Here is a 26,976-nt window from a genome sequence, read left to right on the forward strand (position 1 = left end):
CGCGGAACGGTAGTCCTTCTGGGTAGTCCGTGGCAAACTTCTTGCAGTCTATCAGGACGCAAGGTCTGGATCGGGGCCTGGACGGACCACACAGGTCCAAGGAATTATGAGCTGATAGAAGCAGCAACCAATTTGGCAAAGCTCTTTCAGTGGGACTTAGCTTGCGACACCTAGCATCGCTAAATGTGGCTCATCACCAGTTTTAATTATCGGAGACTAAGCTTTTCTTTTTCTCTTTCCCTGCCAAATGAAATTATCAAATTTTTCCAAAGTAATGAGTCTGACAAGCTGAGCTGTTAAATCAAAGGCAAAAGATCAGTGTTTCTGTTGTAGCTGTATTTAGGAAGAGGCAAAACTGCAGGGTGTTTTTTGTTGTTGGGGTTGTTTTATCGTTCTTAGTATGTGTTTCTAGTCAGAAGAATAAAGGTTCCCAGAGGTGCTGTTTGCCAGGTTATGCAGACAACAGAATCAATCAACTGCCCTATATAATTCAGCTTAATTCTGTTAGGAAGTCAGGTGTCCATTTGCTCCACGCTGATGTCCAACTATTAAGATCCTCCCTCATGTCTGTTTCCCTTCCCATTACAAAAACAATCTAATTGTGCTAATTTAATGCTTATTTTTTTTTAAGTTGCTTTCCATGCACAGTTCTTCATAATTAGTTGATATAGTAAGGCCACTTGGAAAGGCCACTGTTTATAAACCGGTGTGCCAGAATGTTTGTGTGGCCTTGGGCTGCGGGAACCAGGGGATGGATGAATATCCCGCAGTTGTTTTGGCCGTGGTTATTCCGTGGATGGCAGGTTGCCAGCAGCAACTGCAGTAAAAGGTCCAGAGTGTCAGTGTCTTCCTCCGTGTGATAAAACAGAGAGCATTTGCCCTTTCCGAACGGTCTCAGAGAGGATTTGTGGCAGATTTTGGAGGACTTGAAGTGGCAGGAGATGGAAGTAGATAAGCTGCTCACAGGTTGTAAGCCAACCTGTCCTTCTGTTGGCTCCTCCAGGCCTGGCACCACTGACGCTTTTTTTGCCCTTCTTTCTAGAACATTTAAAAGAGAAGCTGGAGGAATACATGGTCCGTTTTGCCAAAGTGAGGATTGTTCGTACCAAGAAACGCGAAGGGCTCATTCGGACCAGACTGCTAGGAGCCTCGCTGGCTAGAGGAGAAGTCTTGACATTTCTGGATTCCCATTGCGAAGTCAACGTGAATTGGCTGCCTCCCTTGCTTAGTAAGTGTATGAGCGTTCTTCAGCCGTTAAACTCAGAGCGTACAGCATAGCTTAAGCGATGGAAGCCACGTCCCACAACAAGCAGGGCGTGCACTGTGTAGAAGCGTTTGGAGCCGTGCAGCAGTGTCTGAAGGGTCAGTGTGAGAGAGAACTCGGAGAAAGGCGAGCAGCTCCATTGTACGGTTCTTGTGACTAAAGAACTGCTAAAATTTTGAAGTATCGCTTTCGCCTACTAGAGTTACGATTTATTTTATTTTATTATTACTGCCACTAAATACACTGCTAAATCCAGCTAAATGCTGCGCCCTTACTATACACCTGAAAACTTCTGTTATGCAGGTATTCTGCTCCTTCCTCGTCTTTCACATTCCATTAAAACGGCTTTGGCTGTAAATGTATCCAAGACCCCAGAGTTAAATCCGATAACAAGTGCATTCACAATAGGAAGCTCAGAGAGAATGATTTGCTGTTGATGGCGTTGCTGGGTGCCAGCTGCAGCTGGTGAAGCTCCGTTAGCCGAAGGAACGGGAAGAATCAATTGTTGCATTCCAGGATTTCACTCCGGGAAAAAACGTCCCCTTTTCTACACATGCAAAGTGTGTGCGCTTTGCAAAGTCGGGGCTTTTTTGCTACCAAAACCAAAGAAAATTCCTGAGCTTACTATTAAAGAAATTTGTTTTAATTAAAAGAGTATGTCGTAAGAACATGACAGGATAGGGTCTCACCAATTAAGGGTTATTGTTCCTTGAATTTTGTTGCTAGGAGTGTTTGGCCACACAATAAGCTGATAAAGCATTTGCAGCCAAGAAGAGATGCTGCTCTGCTAATGAACTGTCACTTGAGACCAAACAAAAGAAAATACTAGGAACTAGTTTTTCTTCAGATCAGTAACAAGATAATGTACAAAATTCCAAATTTATGTCCTTCCTACCTTCCATATCAAATTACCCATACAGTCTTTCCCCTTGTTACCACTTTGCCCTTAATCACAACATCAGCATTTTTAAAAATAACTTCTGTGGCTTCACGTGAAGCCCAAATGTCGTGAAGGGGCAGAGGGAAATACAAGTCTCAACGAGCCTCCACGAGCAGCCCCGACAAGTAGCCACTAAACACTCTGGAGTACTCTGCGTATGCGTACAGCCGCTTCTCCTCGGCTTTCTGATTTTGCCCCGCTGCGCATAATACGCTGCCACTAATGAAAAGAATCTCCAGATTCTCATTCTTGCCCTCTGCAATCTTTTGCTAAGTTACTGCAGATGAGACGTCAACCTTCTATTTTGCTAACTTAGACATGGGAAAATTGCAAGCTGAAAAACAAGTTCCTTTTCTTGCTTTCTTGTCGGAAGTGAAGGTACATCTAGCTGGGTTTCACCCTGTAAAAACTGAAAAATAAGCAGAACGGTCACAAAGGATTCAGGGTTGCAGTTGGGTGTTGAAGTGATGATCGCAGCCCGTAGCCTCAAGCCAGAAAACTGGAAGGATGCGAGAAGCTTCATCAGGGACCGAGTCCCAGTTCTCCTTAGTTCTCAGGTGGGATGAGATGTTTCCCGTTCTACATACAGTATGAATACCCACAGCTAACCAGCCAGGGGATCTAGATATTAATCTTGCGGAATATTGGAGCCCAGAATCAATAGGCTTTATTTTGAAAGAAAAAGTAGAGCATTACATGAGGAAGGACAAATAGAGGATGAACGCACAGCTAGTGTGTATTTAAGGATGCCCTGTTTTCCCAAAGGGATGCGAGAACTTTCTCATAACCATTAGGTGGCAAATATTTACTACACTGCAATCAGATGACACCTGGCTACTAATAATAGTAAAGTTAATGTATTTTTGCAAATGTTTATCTAAAGAACTATCTTGTGATTCACTCGGCACTGCGTGTGACAATGTCGTCCAAGGAGACCACAACAGAGGACAAGTTGGGTATTCATTGCTTGGAAGCTGCCCTGTTTTAGCTCCAATGGTACCTGCCGTGTGCAGTGACAAGTCCTCCACAAGCGCAGTCCAGCCTTGCTCTGGAGGGACGACAGCCATCCTCCCGGAGAGGGGACACCTGTCCCAAAACCGGCCCCCAACCAGCTGTTGTTCAAAATGAGACCTTGAAAGTCAAAGAGGATGGGGAGGTGGTGAGGAAATCACAAAAGGGCAGTTCTCAAAGGTATTTCGGTATCTAACGTAGATTTCCAGAATTGACTGTCCCTTTGTAGGCCGAAGGAGGGCTGAGTTATTTCGGTGCTTGTTAGGTATCTCAGCAGCTCTGTGGAGCTGAGCCACAGTTGTTTTCAGTCACAGTCCTTTGTTCCGTTTTCTCGAGAACAGGTGCAAAATGGCTTTTCTTTATTTTCTTTAAGCTTTGGGTCTCTAACCTGAGGTAAGGCACTCGGATCTGGGAGAGCTTTGCCTGGTGCTCCCTGGGCCGGCAGCTGCAGCCCTGTGAAGCGCTGGCACACGCAGCCGTTTGCTGGCCCTCCTCAGGGGCACGAACCAGCAGGAGGAGGACGTGGCCGGGGATCTGGTTGCTGCGGTTGAGCCCGGGGTGGCGGGAGTTAGTGCAGGTAGAAACAGAGCGAGGAACCAGCCAACAGATGTGGCACCGCTTTCCCGCCGCTGGTACAGCGAGAGGGAGACGGACGGTAGGCCAGAAGTGCCATAGGCTGCCAGAACTGGGTTTCTCAAAAGAGGTTTCTTTTCCTGACCAAGACTGCCCTATATCGTGCTTAGGTCACGCTTAGCAAGTTATCAAGACGCTTCCCAGCTATAGCTGTCCGTCTCCACAGCGTTTATGTGGTGCGTCACTTGCCAGCGGGGAGAAGGAGAGTCCCAGTACTTACCACAGCTCAGGTAACAAGGGGGCATTTGCTGAGCCACGCAGGTGTTTTCACCACCCGTAATCACATAGTTAAGTAGGAAAATCTGAGTATTTGCAACGTGACATTGTTGCTTTAACCAGGCCAATCTGAAGGAAGCACCTGAGATTAAAGATGTGCATCTTTCTCTAAAAGATAAAAACTACGTTTTTGAGATAGTGACTTACCCAGTATTGAAAACTTCTTTTTACTGACACATGTGCACGCTCTGCTTGATAGTAAAAGTGCTGAATTCAAATATGTATGTATATATTGCTTAAAATTGCTTGGGAGAAAGCTCTGAGCAATGCTCCCTCTCAATCCCATGCTTTCCCTCAAATCTGCAAGACTTTTACTTGCACAATGGTGCATATCCGCCTGTTCTTCCCTTTACCTGCAGCGTGTGGGCATTGAAGTAATGCCTGGACATTTTCAGCCGGTAGGAGTTTGTGAGGGGAGTTTGTGAGAGGATGACGAACGAAGGCAGCGGAAAAGCCTCTGAAGTGTTTCAGCTGTGGCTTTCAGACTCCGGCGTTAGGGGCAGGAGGGGTGAAGGGCAGTGGCTGTGAAGGCAGCGGTGTCTTCACACCCGTGAAGCTGCGATACTTGTGAAACGTAAGCTAGCCCCACAGCCCTTTTTTTCAGTGTCCCAAATTTATATTGGGGCTATTTAAGCCTAAGAAGTATGTATGAAACTCCATTATTTTAGGCATTGAGGCTGCAAGTTTGATTGCTCTGCCTTTTGGTATGCACAACTGCAAACGCCCTGCGTTCTTCAAAAGTCAGGATCTTCCTGCGGGTCCTCATCGTCTCTGAAACATTTTTTGGGGCTGAGAAATAAGTTCTGCAGGCACACGCAAGAACAGGCAGGTAAGCGTCCTCCTACTTGCAAAATTCTTGCAGAGTTGTAGAAATGAAAACCGGGATTGAGTTTGCGCATCACTCCAATAATTTTCTCCCTGGCTTATCTCCGCATGCGACTTGGAGATTTCCAGTCCTTCAGTCTATTTCAAGGCGGCAGCTTCTAAAGATCAAGAGAAGGATGCTAATGCATTACGAGTCTGCCTTTGACCTGCTCCAGCCAAATCAATCCCATTTAGTTTCTCTCCTCCAATCAGTTTCGAAGGGGGGGATCCGCGGCAGAGTATTATAAGCCCTGTAACTATTAGCAGGACCATCACAGGGAAGAGATTATGTAAAAATGGCTTTACATAATGATTACAGATAACACTACACGGAATACCAGAGAATGTAATCATATTTAGCAATAGCAACAGTAATGCAGCCATTATATCTGAGATGAGTTTCCTGGAATTTTGAGAGAGCCTGTGCTTTAAATTTATTTCACTATTAAAGGATAAGGATGTAAAAACGTGCTGAACTTCCAGGCACCGTAATCTCTCACTAGCGGTCATTGTTCCCCGGTTTGGGCAGTCTCTAAGCAACAACTGAGAATAAATATGAAAATTACAGATGTTTTGCTAAAATAACCTTTTTTCTTAATTTCAGTCCTTCAGAAGCAAGGAAGCAGATTCTGTGTTATTAGTCATTACACCGATATCACCTGCCTTCCTGTCTAAGTGTTCATTCCACACTTAGCCCTCTGATTTTTTTAGGTTATTATTAAACACCAGTGCAATCTAATCCTTAAAAACAAAAAACGAGCTTTCCACGTAGGCCCTACGATGTGTTACATTTTGTAAAGAATCTAGGCTACCCTCTGGAGAAAAAGCCTTATTATACCTGGAATTTTGAGATTTTTGTTTTTTCAAGGGTTTATAGATAGATTTTCTACTGTCCTTTCATGCCAACACAGCTACAAATTTTTCCTGTACTTCCTCATTTCAAACCAATATTCTTCTGCCGAGTTCTTGCAGTTGGAATATCTGGAATATCTTTACTTTCCTTTCTTTCCTGAGGGATTGAGCAATGGGAATCACCAAAGCAGAGTGATTTGCAAAGCTTACACCTTATACCTCCTTATACCAGAGATGGGAATTTGATTTAGCCTCACCGTTCTATTTTTTTATTAAAAAAAAAAGCAAAAATAAACTGCTTTCTTTAGAAAACAGGTGAGGAAGAGTAATACTGTGTGGCCTTCTTTATATCTCCGAGATCGGTACAGAAAAAGGATGCAAGCCGTGTTTTGTTCTCGGTGTTGGAGTTTGCCTTCGATGCGTAGGATTTGCTCTCCAAGCGGAGCCGCGGCCGCAGGGTTGCGAGGGCAGAGACTGGCGTTGGGGAGCAGACATCTCCCTCGCCGGGGCTCCCCGTACGCACCCCCCGGCTGAGGGGGGTTCGCATTTTGCTGGCTGGCTCGTTCCCCAGCTGACAGATGGGGACAGCGCGGGGTCGCAACGTGGCAGAGACAGAGCTGACTGGACCCCCGCAGGCTGCGCAGGGATGTGCCTCCCTTTAAGGAACTGTAAATGCTTCTGATCATCGCCTGACTGCATTAAGTCCACTTTAGATAAAGGCTCGATACAGGTTTGGAAAATGAAATGATGTGGGGGCCATGGGGAGCAGAGCAAAGCAATCTTCCAGCGTCAGGAAGCCGGTGGGATTCACTTTGCAGTAACGTGATAGATGGCTTGACTCGACATGCCGTTTCCTATTTTCTACTTTCATTTTTCAGACCAGATTGCACTAAACCACAAAACCATCGTGTGTCCTATGATCGATGTCATTGACCACAATCACTTTGGCTACGAGGCGCAGGCGGGGGATGCCATGCGAGGAGCTTTTGACTGGGAAATGTACTACAAACGAATACCGATTCCTCCAGAGCTCCAGCGGGCTGATCCCAGCGACCCCTTCGAGTAAGTAGCGATGAAGGGCAGAGTGGGGACGTGACGCAGAGCGAGCAAAGGCGGCAACTGGGGCAGAAGAATCCAAGCCCAGAGATCTCCATGCAGGCCACTTCGTACGAATGAAGGGTGGCAGGAGTAAAGAGCTTCTATACAGGCTTATAAAACCTCAAAACTAGGAAAAAGGTCAGAGCAACACATTGCAGAATTGCCAAGCTGTGCCTGGAAACACAGACCTTCCCCATCTTTTCTGTCCCAGTGGTTGTACGTAAAAGAAACAGGCACATGCATGTATTTAAGGGAAAGTATCGGCCTTGGACAGGGAGTGAGCGTAACTGTGGTTATTCTGCTTATTCCACAGAGCGCTTCCTGAACAGGCTGTGTTTAATGCTTTCTTTGCTGGAGGCTGGTGCAATGCGTGCATCGATAGCTGGGCGCACGTTCTGCCGGCAGACGCTGTGTTTATGAGTGCTGATATTGCTGCTGTATATGTGTGGCTGCGGCTGGAACACAGGGCTGTCACACCTGGGCAGTGGCGAGCTGGTTTGTAAATAATTTCTGATGAGCCAGCCTCTCGTATAGATCAGCTAATTCATGGGAATGATCTTCTGCTTTTCACAAAGGTAGATCCTCTCTTTTTTCTTCCTTTTCTTTTTCATTTCTTCTTTTTCTCTTTTTCTTTTTTCTTTCTCTTTTTCTTTTCCTTTTTCTCTTTTTCTCCTTCTCCATCTTTCCCTTTCCCGTTCCTTTTCTCTTTCTCTTTTATTATTCTCCTGTGAGGGTGAGCTAGGGTTAACCCGCCTCAGCAGGGAGAGGACACACAGACAGACAGACAGGGTTCGGTTTGGTGTGGCAGAGTCCCCACGTCTGTCCCAGGGCGCATCCCCGCAGGGCTGGCTCCGCTGCTGGCTGTAGCCCTGCCTGAAACTCCCCGCTGCAGGTTTTGGCAATTTAAAAATTCAGCATTTTCCTCTCCCCAGAACAGCACCTGTAACAAAACCCTGTGGCTCTGGCCCAGACTCTGCACTGTTTTGAAGTCATGGATCTGATTCATGCAGAAATTGACCCTTATATCCAGGGAATGACCAGCTCTGTGTAGGGACAAGTGGGTAATTGCGGCATTTGGTGGGTTATTTTCATTACTCTGCTTGTTCCTTTTTATTCATCTCCGTCTGTGCCCATCAGTCTTCATCTCGCGTTGGTGTAAGTGCTGATGAAGTGCTTTCCATCAGCCGCCAATGTGACCACTCCACCACACAGACGCGGCCCGTGCAATCACGGACACTCCGGAGTTGCTCCATTGTGCTCCCACGAGTCTTCCTGGTCCTCTGAGCCGTTGTCATTTCTTGCCACTTACTGAAAGTCTCGTCATGTGATTTGCTTCAGCAGTCAAGGTTTGTGTACGAGTAAAACGTCGCTATGGGGCTGCTTGTCAGCAACCTGCTCCTGAGAGCAGACAGCCAGGAGAGACTTGCTCGAGCAGATGAGGTTTTGTGGCTTCATGTGGTGCAGAACAGACGTGGCGGTTCCACGTGAAGTGCTGTTACCATCAGCACGGCCGCCGCTGGTACCCAACTGGCCTTGCCTGCATCCACAAGACACACAGATACATGCCTTCGCAAAGAACAACATATATGATGATGCAGCCCATAAGTCTCTTGTAGTCTGAGTAGCTGTCTCCCCAGAAGGGTGGAAAGGCTTCACAGTTCTTCCAGAGATCAGTGAGGGTCTTTGTTTGCCCCATGGCAGGATCTGCATCAGGGCGATGCAGTGGGACAGCAGCATTGCAGCTGGAATCAGCTGTCATAGAATGGTTTGGGCTGGAAGGGACCTTAAAGCCCACCCAGTGCCACCCCCTGCCCTGGGCAGGGACACCTCCCACCAGCCCAGGTTGCTCCAAGCCCCGTCCAACCTGGCCTTGAACCCCTCCAGGGATGGGGCAGCCACAGCTTCTCTGGGCACCCTGGGCCAGGGGCTCACCGCCCTCACAGCCAAGAATTCCTTCCCCACCGTGGCAGCGGGACTGAAGGCTGGCTGAGACAGGACAATGTATTTCCTCAAAAGCACCCTCTGCCCGGAAGGGTGAGGGTATGGAAGTGTTTTAAATAATCAGGATGAATTTTCCTTAGAGGAGGAATTATTTTCGGATTCGAAGTCAGCACTGCTTTTCTCCTAGGGCCTTCTCTGTTGACACCTCGAGCTTTTAATACCTTGCTTACAACAGGTACGGTAAATGTTACAGAGTGGTTTAGATATCAGTAACTTAATTGATCAAGACAGCTTCTATCGAGTTAAAGAGACATAACAGTTTTCCTTTAGGTGCATATACACTAAATCTAGAAATGCTTCAGCCAGCGCCATAATTATTATGTTACTATTTTGTATGCAGTAGGGATTATTTTTTTTATTTAGGTTAAATATTTTACTATTGGTATCCTAATAGCTTTATTTCTTGCCAGCAGCATCAGATCTGAGCTGATCCTTAATGAACTGGAAAATTGCCAGCATTTTTAGTAGAACACAAGCAAATAATGGGTACGTGATCCAAAAACTGTGCTGATGAGTTTTTTCCCCTCACTTAAAATGCCGACTCAGTACGTGTGTTAACCAGAGAAGGTCGCATCAGCCTAAGAAATAACGTCCATAAAACCAGATCACGCTGCAGAAGAGCCGGGGCGGTCATTGTGTTACCTGAGCGGTACCTTTCCCTTCCGCATGCGCGTGATCCCAACGCTGCTGCAGCAGGCGCTGGCGGTGCTTGCCGTTGGCACAACGACCTCTTGGTGTGACGGTAGCGCGGGGCTCACTGAGCCCCAGTGCCAGCTCTGCTGCTCTTTCTGGAATTAGTTTTTCCCCACTTTTTTTTTTTCCCCGCTGTATCCACTGTGGCCGGGGTTTGACAGGTCCTCTCACGTTGGTCGCCATCTACCTGGACGCCGTCTGTCAGTTCAGAATCCCTCTTGTGAAGAATCCAGACGCTCTCACCCGATGGTGGTGCCAGCGTGGGCATGGTTCGTTGCTGATACGCCTGCAGTGCACCAGCGCTCACGCAGCGCCTCCACCCTTCGCTGTGACAGCACTGGGAGCTTCCCTCCAGGGCTCAGCTTTTCCTGATGTTCCCCTGTTGTCCCCAGCCCGGGTTCTTTGCCCGCTGTGCAAGCCAATAACACGCAGAGCAGAGGTGTTGCCAAGTTTATTCCGTTAACGTGCAGAAATGGGGTGCTCGTCCCAAGGGAGCACACCTTAGTTTCAAAATTTTCCCTCTTCATACACTGATTATCACATATTCTAACAATTAATACATATTCCTTGTTACTGTCTTTAATTATTGGTCGAGGTTTCTTTGCTTCCTGTGTCAATTAGTGCGCAGGCTCTGTCTTCTTCTTCCCTTGTTCTCTTTTGAGGAGGTGGTGTCATGTGGGTGGTGGTCAGTGAGTTGGCGCTTGTGATCTCCCCCTGCCAAAATTACTTTTTACCTCCCTCCTCTCTAACCTTGGCAGTTCCAGGTGGGGTTCTCGGGTTTGCTGGCCAGGCCCATAGTTCGGGCCTACGCTCTTGACAGGAATATCCCACTTATTAACAAAGCTGCATTGTCTAGTAGTTCCTTAAATGAATCCTAGGTAAATCATGTCCAGTTACTATTTCTCTGTAATTAATGAAACACAGTTGGAGCTGTATAGATGACTTTTAGCAGCAGCAGCAAGTTCCCTTGGTTGCTTTGATTACGTGTTACGTTTAATTTTTCTCATTAATATCAATTTTACTCCACCCCCCCTCCCCCATTCTCGGGCCCTCTGCCGCTGCTCACGACAAGTAGCACGACACCGAGATCTGGCTTGATGTTGATGACTTTAGGACTGCGTAACGCTCTCGGAAGCTTCCAGCCTGCCCAGTGTCAAGTTTGGGTACAGATGACGTGCTAGCACCAACCTGGGAGTCACATCACAAATTTATAACTGCATTTGGACTGCATTCGTCTACAAAATTTATCATTTTGGTTCACATGCAGTTTGTCACCGGCCACGCCAAGTTTCCGCTAGGTTTCACTGAACCATGCTATGGCTGTATAAAACGTATTTTCAATCAAAGCTCCTATGCGAATTATTGGTTATTGCTCTATGCTCGCTGTAGTGTTTAGGAACGTGTAACAACTATTCTTTGTTAGAAGATTAGCTTTTTTCTGAAAGATTAGCCTTTAAGATTAGCTATTTTTCTGAAAGATCTGTGTGGCTGGTTTTCAGGATACATTGAGTCCTTAGAGGCGTGGAAATTGGACTTCACCCCTAATAATGTTGCCTTCCCATCCGGAGACTAACTCTGTGAAGTCCTTGTTGATTCCCCTTTTTCATGTGCCAGGGGAACGAGGGGAGTTTTATGTTGCGTTCAGCTGAGCTGCCAGACTCGCCGTCGTCACACTTGGCTGTAGGGGCTTTTCTCCTGCAATTGATGTACAACCACCCCAATGTATTCTGGAGGGGGCTTCGCGCTGTTTTCCTCTGGTGCATTCAGGGTTGTGTAAACGACACAGAGCACATCGGTGTTCTCATGTATTGTGGGAAATTGTCAGGTAATCATGAAATCATCATCGTGTCATGACGATGCTCATTGTCTTGATCCCAGGGTCAACGATCATTCGGCAGAATTTGAGAAGACTTGGGAAATTTTCTTCTAGTCTACAAGCAGGGAGGGCCAGAGATGTTCACCTCCTTTGTGGCGAGGATCCCCTTGCCTTGTTGTCTCTCTCCGGTTTGTTTTTCTGTCACGGCGGAGGTTTGGAGCGTGCCCTTCTGGGATGTGTGGGGTTTGGGACGTGAGAGCTGTTTCTGTGGCGCGAGCATTCTGGTCTCTGGAGGAGTTGGCCTAACCCGAGCTATCACCACTTAAACTAATAGGGTAACCTTGTTACTGTAATGGGCTGTGATGTACAGCGTGTCAGTTGATATGATTTAATAGCCTGTCTGGGCTAAAAGCTCTGTGGAAGTTTAGAGCGGAGGTTTGCTGCGCTGGAGCCTGCTGGGGATGACTGCTCTTTATTTCCTGGCAGCACTTACATTGCATGAATTCGTGTTATCGCATGCCCGATCTGAAAACAGGCATCAGTGTCCGTTCGTGCCAGCAGCAACGTATTTTTAACCAGATGAGAAAACATCAACAGTTCAACTCAAAAAACTTTTAGGAAAAACCACAAAGTAATCGAGAGGTTTAATACAGCACAGATGAGTTTGGGCAGGAAAGGGCTGCGCAGCTCCTCGGAGCAGCTTTATGGTGGTGTGACTTGATGAGAGAGGAGGGGAGGAAAGGTGAGCCCTAACGGCGCCGGCAGTGCACCGCGACTCTCGATGGAAGTCCTGACCCATGAGAGAAGCGCTGTGCTGCTTACTGGATGCCAAGCCTTCTAGCACCTGTCTGGGAAAGTCAGCGGTGCTGTGGTGTGTGACCGCTCCTTACTCTCCAAGAGTTCCTTGTTTGCCTTCTCGTGTAGAGCTGGCATCTCCAGGCCTCCCTGAAGGGAGACGAAGCTGAAGATTCATGTAGTTCCGGCAAAGGACCCGAACAATCGTTCGGCAAATACTGGGCTAGCCAAGGAAGTTGAAGCAACTTTTTGACCTCTGACGAGGCATTTTAGTTCCTGTACTCGGTTTCCTGTTTATAAAATAGGAATAGAATCACTCCACCATCACAAGGCTACTTTGGGGAGTCTTGCAAAGGTTATGGGATTGAGGTCTCACCGTAATAGGGGCCACTTATGGTTTATGGATCTACTTTTTGGTAAGTTTGGACACGCTCAAGGGATGAAATTAGGTGATCGGTACATTTTTTCTCTTCCCTTTCATCACAGGCTTTCAGCCTTGGGTGTAATGTATGGCCTTAATGTAGCCAGGTGTGTGTTAGACTGGAAGGTTACTTGGCACTTTCTGCTGAATTGCGTATCTAAAATCATATTATTACTACACAAGCTGTTGTCAGCGTGCCCTTTTATTTGAATTTGACATACTCTCAGAAATACTCTCTTTTTCTGCAGCTCCTTACTTTCAGTATTTATATATACTTTTTATAGCATGTTGGTGCAAAGAAAGTCTTTGCTCAGGCTGCATTTCATACTGACAAGTACTTTTACAATTTTATGATCATTTTCTGAAGTTTAGAAATTGTTTGGACAATGATTTCTGTTCTATAGCTCCCAGTGCTTTATAGTCTGTGTCTTTTATGGCTGATTTCTGCCTATAAACATATTCATAAAACCTCTCACAACCAGAAACAATCGTCTATTTTTTTAGAGCGTGAGTACAATCTACTGTTTCGAACTGTGCTCCAGGAATGTTTGATGCAAAGGCATTATTTTACAGAGAAGCAGTCTCCAACCAGTGTGAGTTGGTGTAATTTAAGGTCTTGATTTATTGTTTTGACAAGCTGTGGTCTGTAGAAGACTGCTAGCGGAGATAACAACAGTGGAGATAACAACAGTGGAGATAACAATAGCTGTTACAAACTGCCATCCACCCGTGGCCCCGTCAAAATCTCAGAATTTTTTTGAATGAGAAGTGCTTACACTGGGACACCATTTGTCAGTGAAGACAGGCGTATTCAGTCGTTTTCTCCTGCCTTTGGTGGGATTTCAGTGTGGAGGTTCTGTACAACCAGCACGTTTTCTCTGAAGGTGGGTTCAGGTGAGGTAACTCTCTAGAGAGGGTCACCCGTCAGAATGAAAAGAACGAAACCACTGAGGATAAAAAAGCTGCTGCTGGTGTAATTTTTGTAACCTCACAAGAGTCACTCAAGGAATTAGTCGGGTCCTGCACACACATTGAATTGGGCAGGTTCAGGTTTGATACACAGCTTTTCACCTGAATGTTGCCAGTGGCTCATGCCTCCCAAGACAAAAGGGAACTAATTTTGTTCCTAATGCCTTGATGCAGCAGTGCCAAAGTAGCAATGTTTGTCTGCTTCTGTGCAAACTCGTATTTCCAGTTTTCCTTCACGCTTGGAGCTTCATGGTTAGCATAAAATTGTAAACATTTTGAATGTAATGTTTCTAGAGCTGTTAGCCTGGTAATTCACACAAATATTAACTTCAGAGCTTAACAGTCTACATGCCCATATGCTGGGGCAGCTTCATAGAGCGGGTCACCAAAACTACCAGTAATTAGAAAAATAAGTAGTTTTCATGAATTTGATATTGCTTTACAGAAAAACCACTAGGCTGGTGGCCAAGAAGGAGACAGGGCTGTTGCTCAGTGCATGCAGGTAGAGCTGTTTAATGCTATCAACGTGCTATTGATACTGATGACTTGGCTTTGAAATTATAAAATCGCGCCCAAACAATTTTCCACGAAGAAAAAGAAATCAGCCTTTTAAAGTAATTATTTCTATTTTTAATTGTATATTTTCAAGCCATTTTCTCTAGAACTTCGTGCAGAATTTGGTGACACCTATTGGCACTAAGAAACAGAAGACCAGCACCCTTCTCTTACTGTTGTGGTGTTGGGAGTGACCTCTGCCTCCACTTCCATTTCTGTTTGCTGGTGGTTGTGTTTTCTTTAAAGAGTGACTTACTGCTCTCTAAAGCCTCGGTCTAGTGCTGCACTTGCTTCCAACAGGGGAGAGAACAAAGGCTGAAACGACTAACGTTGTCAGACCCTCTGTGCCAAACCTGTACATCGGTGCAAGTTCCAGACGCGCTCCTTGGCTCAAGTTTACTACTACTGCTTAGCGTCTGGCCGGTACGAGCGGTGGCGCCTGGGGAGGGTGTAGTTTCCTCCTTACTCTACAGGGGTGCCGGATACCCACAGCATCTCAGTGCTTTCCTTCCCTTCCCCTCCAATGCCCGCGGCTCTTTCCCGATCAACTGCGGTGGCACAGAAGCATCTTCACCCGCCGGTACAGCCGCCTCCTTTGTTGCCCACGCAGGCTGGCTCTGAGCGCCCAGCCCTCGGGGCGCGGGTCCCCCTTAGCCCTGAGCTGAAGAGGTTTCTCTGGCTTCCGCTCTGAAGAAATAAAGCTGCCGATGCAGTGCGTGCTGGAAGCATGAGAGGAAGGGGCTGGGAAGAAATTTATATATAGCCAGTGTTTCAGTAATATTCTTACCTAATCAGAAAGTTGCCTGCCACGGCTTTTACCCCTTTATATTTTGTTGTGTGCACTGGGAAAAGACCTTTTCAGTACTTGGGGACTCATGTCAGATCAGTTCACTTTTCATTTTCAAGTAAATTACCTCATTTTTTTCGGTCTCTCTTAATAAGTCATATTTTCTAGATCTCTAATTATTATCTTTGTTCTCCTCTGGACTTCGTCCGTTCTGAGAGCAGGTCCTGCACCAGCCAAAGCCTTATCATTGCCCAGCAGAGCGGGCGGGTGACTCTGCCTGTCCCGGGGGCTGTGTTCCTGTTGGTGTGTCCTTGGCGCTGTTGGTTCGTGCCGCGCTTGTGCTGTGGTGTAACCTCCACATCATTTTCTGCAGAACTGGTGTCCAGCCAAGTGTTCATCATTCTCCTCTTGTAACTCAGGTTTTACATGTAGGAAGGCAAGGCATTTGTCTTCCTATCTCTTTGAAGTGCCACCTCCCAAAAGGTGATCTGTCTTCATTATCCCTCGATCAGCGTGAGACTTTGTAGCTGAGCATCTTGAGAATTTTATCTTTTTTGCCTTTCTTTACTTCGCTTCTCTAATTTGCTAAGATTTTTGAGTTCTGATTAACCCTCCAGTTTTTACAGCCTGTTGCGATGTTATTTGAGCTCTATTTGAGATTCGTGCAAATGGCGAAGTCTGTTCTAAATCCTGATTGTAAGAATGTCTGTTTAGTCCATGCCAGAAATCAAGATTTGGGAAGTCTCTGGCTTTTCCAACAATGCATCCTGTGGCTCCTCCATTTTCTCAGCCAAAGATGCAGCATGTACCACTTCTCTGGCCCTGGAAAATCCGTCAGATTTGGAAGCCTTGATTCCTGCTGCACAAACCTTTGTAAACTGGTAGAGGAGACCTCCTGCCCGTGCTCTAGAGGACATGGGATTTACAGCGCGATGGCAGCTGGCTCTCCAGGTCCCCTTCCAGACCTGAGACCAAGGTCTAGGACCTCATGGGCACGTGTTCCAAACTGGTACAGTTGTGCACAAAGCCCTGTTTAAAGCTTTGAAGGGTTGCTGAATTGCACCGTGCGGGTTTTTAACGCAACGTTGAACCGAATGAGATGCAGGACAATGTTTGCAGATAGGCTCTCAAGACGGTTTCCATTTGGTGTTGGGTTATAGGTGAGGGCTCTTTAGTAATGGCTGGCAGCAGGTTCTGCATCTCTCTGACCGTCCCTGTTGTCTCTTCCATATTTCTGTAGTTGTGAGCCCTGGCAGTTATCTGTGGATCAGATCTTTTATCTAAGATTTGAGTGAGAAAAGGGGAGTTAATACAAATTTTGTTTAAAATATTCTGAGAGTTCCGTGTAGGTATTGACATGATGAGGACCTTAAAAATAAGATACCCAAGCTCACATTCTGAATTACCCCAGACATACTAGCGTCCGTTTTCTTTTCATGTAAGTAACCAAAATGTCATTATTCTAACTGGAAGACAAGTTTTGTCAAAGGCACGAGAGATGAAAATTAGGATAAAAACTCCAAATTTCACTGTATTAGATTATTTATAAAATGCTGTGCATATCTTTTGAGCAACTGGGAACAAACAAGGCTCAAAAAAGTTGACGTTTGTTGTTCTGTAAGCTGCTAAGGAAGGCAGGGTCCTTTATTAGGGAACAAGATTCACGTATCAGCTTTGCTCATGGAATCACAGAAGGGTTTTGGGTTGGAAGGGACCCTAAAGCTCTGTAGTTCCAGCCCCTGCCCTTGCCTGCACGGAGAGAGGAGAACCCACTCCCCGGGTCTCCAGCAGAAAGTTGGGCTGACTCTGCAGAACTTCCCTGTGCTAAGGCAAACAACCCCGCTGTTTTCCCGTGGCTACGAACGGCCTGCGGACACGCGGTGAACTCGGAGCAGAAGAGGCGGTGGTAAGCCAGGAGCGCAGCGGGAAAACAGAAACAACACTTTTCCCTTTCAAAGTGTTGCCAGCGTGCAGAGGACCGCTCGGAGTGCCCGAGGAAAAGGGGAACAGCGGGGAAAAAAGTTGTTTGGAGCAGTTTGTGCAGACCATGGTCTGGGGACCTCAGGGCGGCGGTTTCGAAGGGTCTCCCAGGAGGAGCTGATGGAGAGCAAACCCCCAGAGCTCTCGCCCCCAGAAATGTGTCAGGTCCCAGCGCGCTGCCTCGCGGGAGGTTTTAGTGCCCGGCCCGTTTCCCGGTGATTCTTCTTGACAGAATGACAGTTTAAAGAGCAAAACTGTTCGAATCACGGTCTTGCTTTGTTCCTGGCTTGTTCAAAGGGCATTCAGGGAAGAAGAAGTCTTTGAGTTACAATATATAGAATCCTAGAATTGCCCAGGTTGGAAGGGACCTTTCAGATCATCGAGTCCAACCATCAGCCTGACTCTGACAAAAACCACGGCTAATCTAACCCCTGTCTCTAAGCACTGTGTCTACCCGGCTTTTAAATACCTCCAGGGATGGAGCATATATGATTAGTTGATATGGCTAAATCCTATGGGCTTATTTCAAGGGTGTTCCCATAATCCTATGGGTTATTTCAAGGGTGTTCTCATTTGACCTTAAATCAAGCAGCATAACCAAAACAAAGAAATTATTATAAATGTCCAACTATGCTGCCTTAATTTTTACACCTTAGCTTATATTGCTGTAATTGTTTGCATTTCCATTTCTGTTAAACAGGGATATGATTATTATTCCATAGCAGAGTGATGTTAAGAGACAGGATTGCGTTTTTTGTAAATCACAAGATATTATTGCTATTGCAAGCAATTTCCAGTATGAGTTCCTATAATGATAATTTAATAGATTCATGATTTTTTAATACCCAAACAGAGTATTGTGGCTGTCTCAATGGAAGTGGTAATACTTTAAGAACATTCATATATTTACTGGGGGGGGTATTAACATGCTTGTAATTTCTGTAGGCATGAAAGCTCTCAAAGCTTGTCAAAGTGTGGGCACTGGGATGATTGAAACTATACTTTTTTTTTATACTGCTTTTTTTTTTTTTAATGTAGCGTAACAGAATACTGATCAAGCTTTTTAAAAATACTTGGCGACACGTGGTCAGGTATTAGAAAATACGTCTTTTGGCCACCTGTTTAACTTTTTGCCTTTCTACGTTCATTAATAGTTGGTTGAACAGGGAAGTTTCCTGAGCTCGGCGGGCAGAGCTGGCCACGGGCTGGGAGCGTGTGGCGAGGGAGGCTGAGAGGTGGGCCTTAGCCGCGGACACGTTTCATCTGTCTCATCTAACGCCTATTAAGAAATCTAACCTCGCTTAAATTGTATTATACAAACCTTCAATTGCATCGAGGGCTCTGCCAAGTAGCTGTTTTCCGCAGTAATTACTGGACTTATATCTCCACCTACTGGCTGATGGGGCAAAGTCCCATTCAAATGTTAGTCGAAATGAAATCCAAGGAGGGTTTTGCCTGTAAACGCTTTTCTTATGATATTATGATTTTCAGGGGAAGTTTGTTCGAAGTTGTTTGGCCACGTACATAATGAAGCCACTGACTTCAAACTCCTTGACCTATAATGTATTTTCCTAGGTCTCAATAAAGAAAATATGACAAGATCTTTAAATCAGAAAAAAGAAAGTATTTAAACCCACCTACAGATCCTTTTGGTGGGAATGCATGAGCACGTGTACAGCCAAGTACACAGCAGACCCGTAGGGAGTTGTTCCTATGTAACTGAATAAAGCTTGATAGCACAACAAAATGAGGTCACTAGAGAAATGATTTTTTAAAAAAGAAACAGAAAAATCTGTTGGAGCAAAGAACTCCGACAGCTGACCTGTAGGGTGATTATCAGTATTGGCATCCAGCAGGGAAAAAAAGGAAAAAAAACCAAATAAAAGAATCCCAATAGCAGTTTGGAGGTTAGCTAAAAGAAGAGGCTGAAATTTAGTAACGAGAAGTTCAAAGTGGGCTGATGACGAGAACTCCTTTCAGAACAGATTTCATCCCTTGGGAAGAGCAGAGGCAGAGAAATGCTGTTTGTAAAAGCTGATGATTGTAGGCCACGACGGTTCTCCCGTGGGGTAACAGCTGTGAAAAGGGCAAACGCACTCCTGGAACTTCTTTTGAACTTATTTTGCTGCAGCGCTTGGCCCGCCAGGGCACAGGATAGTTCGGAATCTCGGCTGCCCCCGGCTCCTTTTCCTCCCAGGTGAGGAATCATCTGCTCTGCCTCAGGTGGAATCTGCCGTGCTTCTGCTCTCCAGTGGACACTTCAGCCCCTTCCTCGTTTCCCCGCAGAGACAGGCAGAACACGGAATAAATAAATACAAAATTAAGGTGTTCTTTTATACCTTAATTTTCTCCAAAGATTTTACTTTCTTGGTCTTTATGGTGGGGCGTTCACCTGTGGGAGCTGACATCATGTCCTCTCTACCTGCACCTTCAAATCTTTCCACTGGCATTTCTACTTAATTTCTGCTTAATTAGCAAGTTTCTGGCTTCAGAAGGCTTCCTGCTAAAGATACATCGGTAAAATCTTAACTATTGCGAGGAATGTTAAGTATGCAATCTCCTAGTAGTCACATAAAGAATAAATACAGTACAGTCCGTGGGGAAACTAGAAACCTGGTGCGGTAACAGTCACTCTCCCCCCGACACTGTGCGTTTTACAGAGGCTCGGTTTAGATCCGGTGCCCCGTCAGGTGCAGCTACATGGCAGTCATGTCAGCCCCTTAGAAATAAGTGTCTTTTCCTGCAGAAGTTCATGTTAAACAGTGCTAGGATTCAGACGCTAAATGAAGTAGCTTTCTTCTAAATTTCTTTTTTGCTCTGAGCAATTTCTGCAAATAGTTACAGAAATAACACAAAACAGGAGCGTGCCCTGAATGGAAGAACAGCTCTTACCCAGCTGGGAAAGAAATTTTCCAGAAATGTGGAAGGTAACCGAAAGAAGCTTGAAAGGCACTTTGCTCTGTGCACACAATAGGCACCAGCAGAACTGTTATTTACTGCGTGCGACAATAGCTGGAGCTCTCAAGGTAGCTGATTTTTGAATGGTTTCATTTGACCCGGGTAGAGAAAACTTCAATTATGAAACTTTATGAAATGAATTTGTAAATTTCTGCATGTCGTGACATTCTGGACATAATGGAGAATCCAAAATAGGCCGAGAGCAGAACCGACGCAGGAAGAGGTGGGGTTGGACCCACAGAGCCCCACACCAGCAGGGCTCGAGGGGCTTCCAGCAGCCTGAGACAGCAGAGGTGACGCCTCGCATCTCTGGAAATGCTGCTCTTTCAGGAAAGGAATTGAACACGCCTAAGCAGCCAGGTTCTTTAAAAATATTTGATCTGTCGGATACCTCTCGGTCTGTTGCTAAAGAGAAATCACATCCTGTGTCAGTCTTCCCGTCAATGGCCTTCTGCAGCCTCTTCTTTGAAAACTCCGGATCCACGATTCCTGCGGTTGTTCTGGCACCGATCTACGGTTAGTTTCCTCTCTCCTTTTTTGCAGGCAGCCGGCAGGATTGGTACGCAGCGTCGTACCGCCTGCCATCCTCGGCATTGCTGTTGACCTATAGCTGCTGGAAAGATCTCTGCTCATAGATCTTAAACTCGCGTTTGTTCTTTCAAAGCTTATCTGCCGCTTGCTTCCTCCCTTCCTGAAGGGCCTGCCCTTGCGTGGCGCAGTCACTGGATCGGCTGCTCTTGCAGCAGCTCGGTGACCCCGTCGTGGCTGCGAGGAGGCAGCGGGCACAAGGTGGACGGGAGAGCCGCCAGGGCAGAGGGGTTTGAAAAACTTTGGTGTTGCTTTTCCAGTACTCGAGTCCATTTTCCTTCAATAAGCATTGATGTTTTTTTCACTTCCATCTCTAACGAACCCTGAGATTAACATCGCTTTTTTGTTTACGCTCTTATTTGCAACACCACCACTGGTGTAACAGCACGGCACTGGGGATGGTTCCCATTGAGCTGGAGGCAGGAGTGAAAAGCATTTGGGATAGGTCCTGTGGAGGAGGAGGAGTGGTTTGAGTTATTTGATCCTTCCTGATATAGTGAATATTTAATATCATAGAATCATAGAACCACAGACCGGTTTGGGTGGGAAGGGACCTTCAAGCCCCCCCAGTGGCACCCCCTGCCCTGGGCAGGGACACCTCCCACCAGCCCAGGTTGCTCCAAGCCCCGTCCAACCTGGCCTTGAACACTAGAACATCTCTACAGTTAAACTAGTGTTTGCCGGGGGGCAGACAGCCCAGGTGAATCTACGTTAAAAGCTATTTTGACTCTGAATTCTTTGGTAGCATCACTGTGGTAGCATCGCTTTACCTTAACACAGATGCTGTTTTACTGAAAGTTCAAGTAAACACATTGATTTTCTTTTTGTGTTTTAATGTTCTTATTGTGATTTGCATGTGTAATTCATGGAAAAAACAAAACATTCTTAAGGGAAGAATTACAGCAGTTAATTCTTCTGAAATCTCTGAAAACCGTACACGAGCATATATTACCAGTGAGCAAGAGTTTAGTAAGTAAATTTTGCCAGCTGGAAGTGTGACAGGGATGACTGGCATTTTGATATTCAAGATACACCTTGAGACTTGTGGTGCCTTGCACGTGTGCTGTCTGTTTAAATAAACTCGCTGTTAGCCATAAGGTCAGAGTCTGTTAATATTTACTTTGGAGAATTCTGCTTTTCTGAGACTTTTTTTGGGTCTCTCTCTCTGGTTTCTGTCCCGGTAAGAGTAATGTTGACAGCATGCACATCCTTCCAGAGATATGATCATAGAATCTTCATGGTTGGAAAGGACCTTTGAGATCATCGAGTCCAACCAAACACACACAAAAAACCCCAAACCCCTACAATCTCTGCCACCAGAGCATGCCCTGAAGTGCCACATCTGGACGTTCCTTAAACACCTCTAGGGATGGTGACTCAACCCCCTCCCTGGGCAGGCAGTTCCAGTGCCTGACCACTCTTTCAGTAAAGTAATTCCTCCTAATGTCTAACCTAAACCTCCCCTGCCGCAGCTTCAGACCATTTCCTCTGGTCCTGTCATTATTCCCCTGGGAGAAGAGGCCAACCCCCACCTCTCTGCACCCTCCTTTCAGGGAGTTGTAGAGGGCAATGAGGTCTCCCCTCAGCCTCCTCTTCTCCAAGCTAAACATGCCCAGCTCCCTCAGCCTCTCCTCATATGCCCTGGTCTCCAGACCCCTCACCAGCCTGGTCGCTCTCCTCTGGACACGCTCCAGCACCTCAATGTCCCTCTTGTACAGCGGGGCCCAGAACTGAACACAGCGCTCGAGGTGAGGCCTCACCAGTGCCGGGTACAGAGGCACCATCACTTCCCTGCTCCTGCTGGCCACGCCGTTCCTGATACAAGCCAGGATGCTGTTGGCCTTCTTGGCCACCTGGGCACACTGATAGCGCACAATGATAGTAGTGGGAAAAGTAAACTTTGGTGTCCTTAATCCATTTTTCAGCGTTAGGTATTTCAGTCTGAAGAATGTTCTGCTTTGGAGATTCCCTCGTTGGGACCCGAAAGCTCCGGCGATGGTGTGGCTGCTGGAGCAGCGAGGGGCAGGGCTGGCGGTGGGTGTGCGCTGGGGTCTGAGAGCTAAAACAGCCCCCGGGACGCGCAGGACAGCTTTCCTGCCGGCACATTCGCCATTCCCAATTGCTGAATTATTCAGCATTGCAGCTGCCAAGTCAGATAGTGTCTCTGGAGCATAATTAGCAAAGCAACGGTTAGAAACAGGAAAAAAGAAATGTCCCAATCATATATTCATTGCTTTGTGAATACTTGAATAGCGGTTTAAAATACCAACTATATTTCACAGGAACCTGCAAGGCGGGGCTGGGAAACTCAAGGAAAAACAGCCTGGTCTCGGTCAAGTTAATAACAAAACTCCTGTTGTATAAAGCAGGGCACAGGTTAAACCTCTCCAGATACGTAAAAACAGAGAGACCTAAACTGCTGCTGAAACGTGATCTGCCCTCCAGCTGTCTCGCTGTAGAGAGAAAGGGAAGGACAGTCCCTTTCTCCATGTGTTGAATGCTCTGGTGGTTCTTCTTCCGTGCCTCACCTTTTTTGGAACTGGAAATTAATTTAGTTATCACCAAGATACTGATGAGAATATTTAGCTAGTGTTTGATCCACTGATTTTATTGCTGGAGCTGTTTTGCTAAGAAAAGGAATGAGGTTTCAGGATTGGGAGCTAGGTCAGCTTTCGATTAGGAATCTGCGTGCTTTAGCGTTTGTCTGGTGGCGAGCCAGAGTATTCCCAGTTGGTGTCCTTTCAGCCATAGGCTGGTTGAGCCTGAAAAGCGTTGTTCTTGGCAGTCCTCCTGCGTCTCTGCTCTGTGGCAAAGGGTGCTGTCAGGTGTGCGGAACGCGGGACCTCTGTCCCTGCGCGACTGCGTCTGCGGGATGCTGCTGGCCCTTGGTCAGGGCCAAGGCAACCACTGTGGCCTCTCCTTTGGAAGACGGATGTTTGTGTCAGGTGGCCACTGGCTCACATGAACCCTCGAAAGTCTCTGAAAGACAGTGGACGCACTTCTTGGGGTTGAAACAAATGTCTAAGAAATGAACTGAGGACATTATTTTGTTAATTCCATGAGCACTGAATGAAAAGAAATTACTTTTTGTTTCTTTGACCCTTCACTAGGAGGTTTTAAAGAAGCTCTTTTAAAGAATCTTTCTTAAAAGCTCTTGTTTGCATCACAAGCTTTGGTGAATGTGTTATCCAGGCATCCCAGTGAAGTAGAAGGACGATAATACTGAATTTAATAGATGAAGCGCAGAATAAGTCTCCTACCGGAGAGGCATGTGGTGAAGCTAGGAACAACGATTCAGTGTAATTATCACAAATAACTCCTCCCTGTCTTGACAAAAGAATTAGGCAATGTGGGTTTGGGTCATTTTGATATTTTGAACCATTATTACACCTAGGGTCTTGAGGGAAGAAATAGCGCCTTCCCCCCGGAGTACAGGGCTTAAGGGGCTGCGCTGCTGCGCGGTGCTGGGTGTCACTGGTAGCACACACGCTCTGCATTTGAATTGGTCAGGAATGTGTCAACCACCCAGTTGTCTATAAACTCTCTCATGCTGAACTCGGTCTGCTACGTGCTGAAGCGTTGAAGTCAAACACAAGTGTCCACAGGGGACTACTGAGGCCAAATTTTCCTACCACATCCTAGGCCGCCTACTCCCGTTTTCTCCAGCTGTTAGCTTTCTTTATCATGTAACTAATTTAAATTAAGTAGTTAATTAGCTCTTTGGCAGAATAATTTAAAAAAAACATCAAGCGTTTCCTCAACTATTTTTGGACATTTAGCTGTCATGCGTATAATTCCAAGGAAATAACACAACAATATCTAGTGTCAGCTACAGCCCCTTTCAGTTTGTCTTCAGTTGATGCGTACCTGGCTGTATTATCTCAAAAATGCCTGGAAATGGTATTTCAGCTTTCTGGGTACAGGCCATATTGGAAAGCAAGTGGGCAGCTGTATGTTTACAGTGCGGCAAGGAGAGAGCAGTGTCTACCAGGCGACTCGGTTGACTGGTCACAACAAATACAGCCCAGAATATGGAGCTTTTGGTCCGTGAAGATAAATTTCAAAATCTTATTAATGGAATAATTTTGAGTGACAAAGATACTCGGAGAAAAGTGCACCGCAAGTATTTTGTAAGCCTAAAAGGAAGCTGATTTCAACAAGGAAAAATGTTTTGAATTTGAGATTTCTGAATGCAAATGTCAATGTTATGGAAAGTAAATGAGAAGAATCAGAAGTACTGGTATGAAACCAAACGCTGTGTTAGAATTGTTAGGTTTTATCATTATCAGGAGTAAGGTTGATTACGGAGTAGAACACCTTGGAGGACAGGCTTAAAGCTAAATCAGCCGTCTGTCCGTATTAGTTACCTGCAGGAGCGGTGTCAGAGCCGGCTGCAGGGACGCTCCAGCTGGTGTTCTCCAGGGGAGACGCTGGATGTCCTCAGGCCCAGGACACCTCGCAGAGGCGCTTTCCTGCCCTGCGGGTAGGCTCAGCACACTGGTGATAACAACAAGCAGAAGAGGTCAGACAGGGAAGAGTTATTTGAGGCGGGGGTTGTGCTGGCTGTGGCTTCCCTGGGTTGTTCCAAAATCTGGAGTTTTATTAGATATAAGGAAGAAATGGTTCACTCTGAGGGCTGGGAGCCCCTGGCCCAGGGTGCCCAGAGAAGCTGCGGCTGCCCCATCCCTGGAGGGGTTCAAGGTCAGGTTGGACGGGGCTTGGAGCAGCCTGGTCTGGTGGGAGGTGTCCCTGCCCAGGGCAGGGGGTGCCACTGGGGGGGCTTTAAGGTCCCTTCCCACCCAAACCATTCCAGGATTCAATGATTCTGTGAAAACTAGAGTGATTTTGTGATTCTGATTTCAAGCACCCAGAAACCCGCAGATTTAGGTCATCGCTGCGGGTGCAGAAGGTACCGCTGGGTGCAGCACAGCTGGAAAGGGTGGGCGTACTCTTCTGGGTCTCAGAAGCAGCCTAAAATTCAGAATATTCAGAATACAAATTCAGGTACGACAGATGAGGGGATTTCCCCAGTTATTTGCAGATCTGATCTAGAGAGCAAGGAGGAGGAGGATTTATTTGTGTGGTATATGAGATTATGTGTATTTGCTATGAAATTTTGGGATAGGCAAGAGGCAGGTTTATTGAATGATTCTGCATGAGGGAAGAAGAGAAAAGAAAAGGGTGATGGTACTATTGTAGAATACCTAATCTGTCTTTGGACGCTATTATAGCCCAGCTAATCAGAAGGAAGAAGTGAATGAGGCGCTTTCTCTTTGAGCATGGATCAAAAATTAGAAAAATTATTAAACGATCCACTTGCAATCATCTGAAAGATAACAAAATTATTAATATATGCTTGTCAGGAGCTGACCCTGCCATAGAATTTTAATTTCCTGCTTTGACAGAGGGTGCGGTGCCATGAGGCCCAGGGGGAACAGGGCCAGCTCCCGGCCACCAGCTTGGGCAGGGGACGCTCCCGCTGTGGGGCCGTCTGTCACGCTCCGGAATTAGCGCCACCTCCAGCAGCCGTGTAAACTCCTTGGAATGGCAAAAAAAACTTCACTCGGGGAAAAAAAAAAAGTCCAGTTTTCTAGCATTTGAGGGAATTAAGCAGTTTGAGGAGGACAAAGGTGTTCCATGGGGAGGAGACCACACACCTGCAAGCTCCAGCGGGAGGGTTCGAGGGGTGAGCGGGGAGCGAGTTCTGCTGCTTTCTCATAAAGTTGGTAGAATGTGGACACATCTTTAATTTTCATCAGATGGCTACACAACAGGTTGAGAAGAAGCTGCTGGCAGAGAACGCGAATGGTTTGACGTTAAGCTGTGAGATTGTCTCAAAGGCTGATGCAGGTCCCTGAGGCGAATGTCTCTGCAGAACCCCACGGCCTGGTTCTGGTCTGTGTCTTCTTTAATCGGCTGAACAATAAACAGGTAGTGAATTTTTAAAAATTAAGCAAGCTGGCATTGGCAGGGGTCTACAAGCCATTGGGAAGACCGGGTGAAAACGGAAGTTGGTCCAGGCAAGTTGAAGAAATTATTGGAAGAAAATAACATGAGATTTGGCGACGAAGAGCATTGAGTGTCCCAGCTGAGGAGAAACGTAAAGCATAAATGCAAATAGCCGGTGAGTCAGCGCTGTGGTGGGAAAGGACGAGAGTTGGATTAAATAAACAGCAAAGTTCCGTTTTCCTCGTGCAATGTGAGAACGCGACAGGCGACCGGCGGTGAGGCTGTGCCGTGCCCAGCGCTGGCCCCACCGCCGGGCGGTTGCTTGTCCTGGGGAGACTCCAGCCGAACCTCGGTTGCTGGATCTGGAGCAGGGAGCACGGAGAGGGAGGGCATAGGATCTGTTTTCTGATATGAAACAGGCCTTTAAAAAGGAGGGATAAGGATTAATTGTCTCCGTGGAGACTGGGGCAATTTTTTCAATAACTCGTAGCGTTGTCCCCCCCTTGTTTGTTTACTGAAGTTTGTC

The 26,976-nt window shown here is 46.5% G+C and overlaps 1 protein-coding gene across 2 annotated transcripts in view; it reads left to right on the forward strand.

Annotated features, from left to right (window-relative positions):
- Positions 1 to 26,976, forward strand: part of GALNTL6 (polypeptide N-acetylgalactosaminyltransferase like 6) — a 451,077-nt gene that overhangs the window by 363,772 nt on the left and 60,329 nt on the right. For both annotated transcript variants that reach the window (XM_054204217.1, XM_054204218.1), the window contains 2 exons: positions 1,043 to 1,228; positions 6,719 to 6,902. In XM_054204217.1, the coding sequence (XP_054060192.1) occupies positions 1,043 to 1,228; positions 6,719 to 6,902 (370 nt within the window). The remainder of the gene's footprint in view (positions 1 to 1,042; positions 1,229 to 6,718; positions 6,903 to 26,976) is intronic.

This window comes from Rissa tridactyla, chromosome 5 (assembly GCF_028500815.1).
Source record: "Rissa tridactyla isolate bRisTri1 chromosome 5, bRisTri1.patW.cur.20221130, whole genome shotgun sequence".
NCBI classification, from domain to species: domain Eukaryota; kingdom Metazoa; phylum Chordata; class Aves; order Charadriiformes; family Laridae; genus Rissa; species Rissa tridactyla.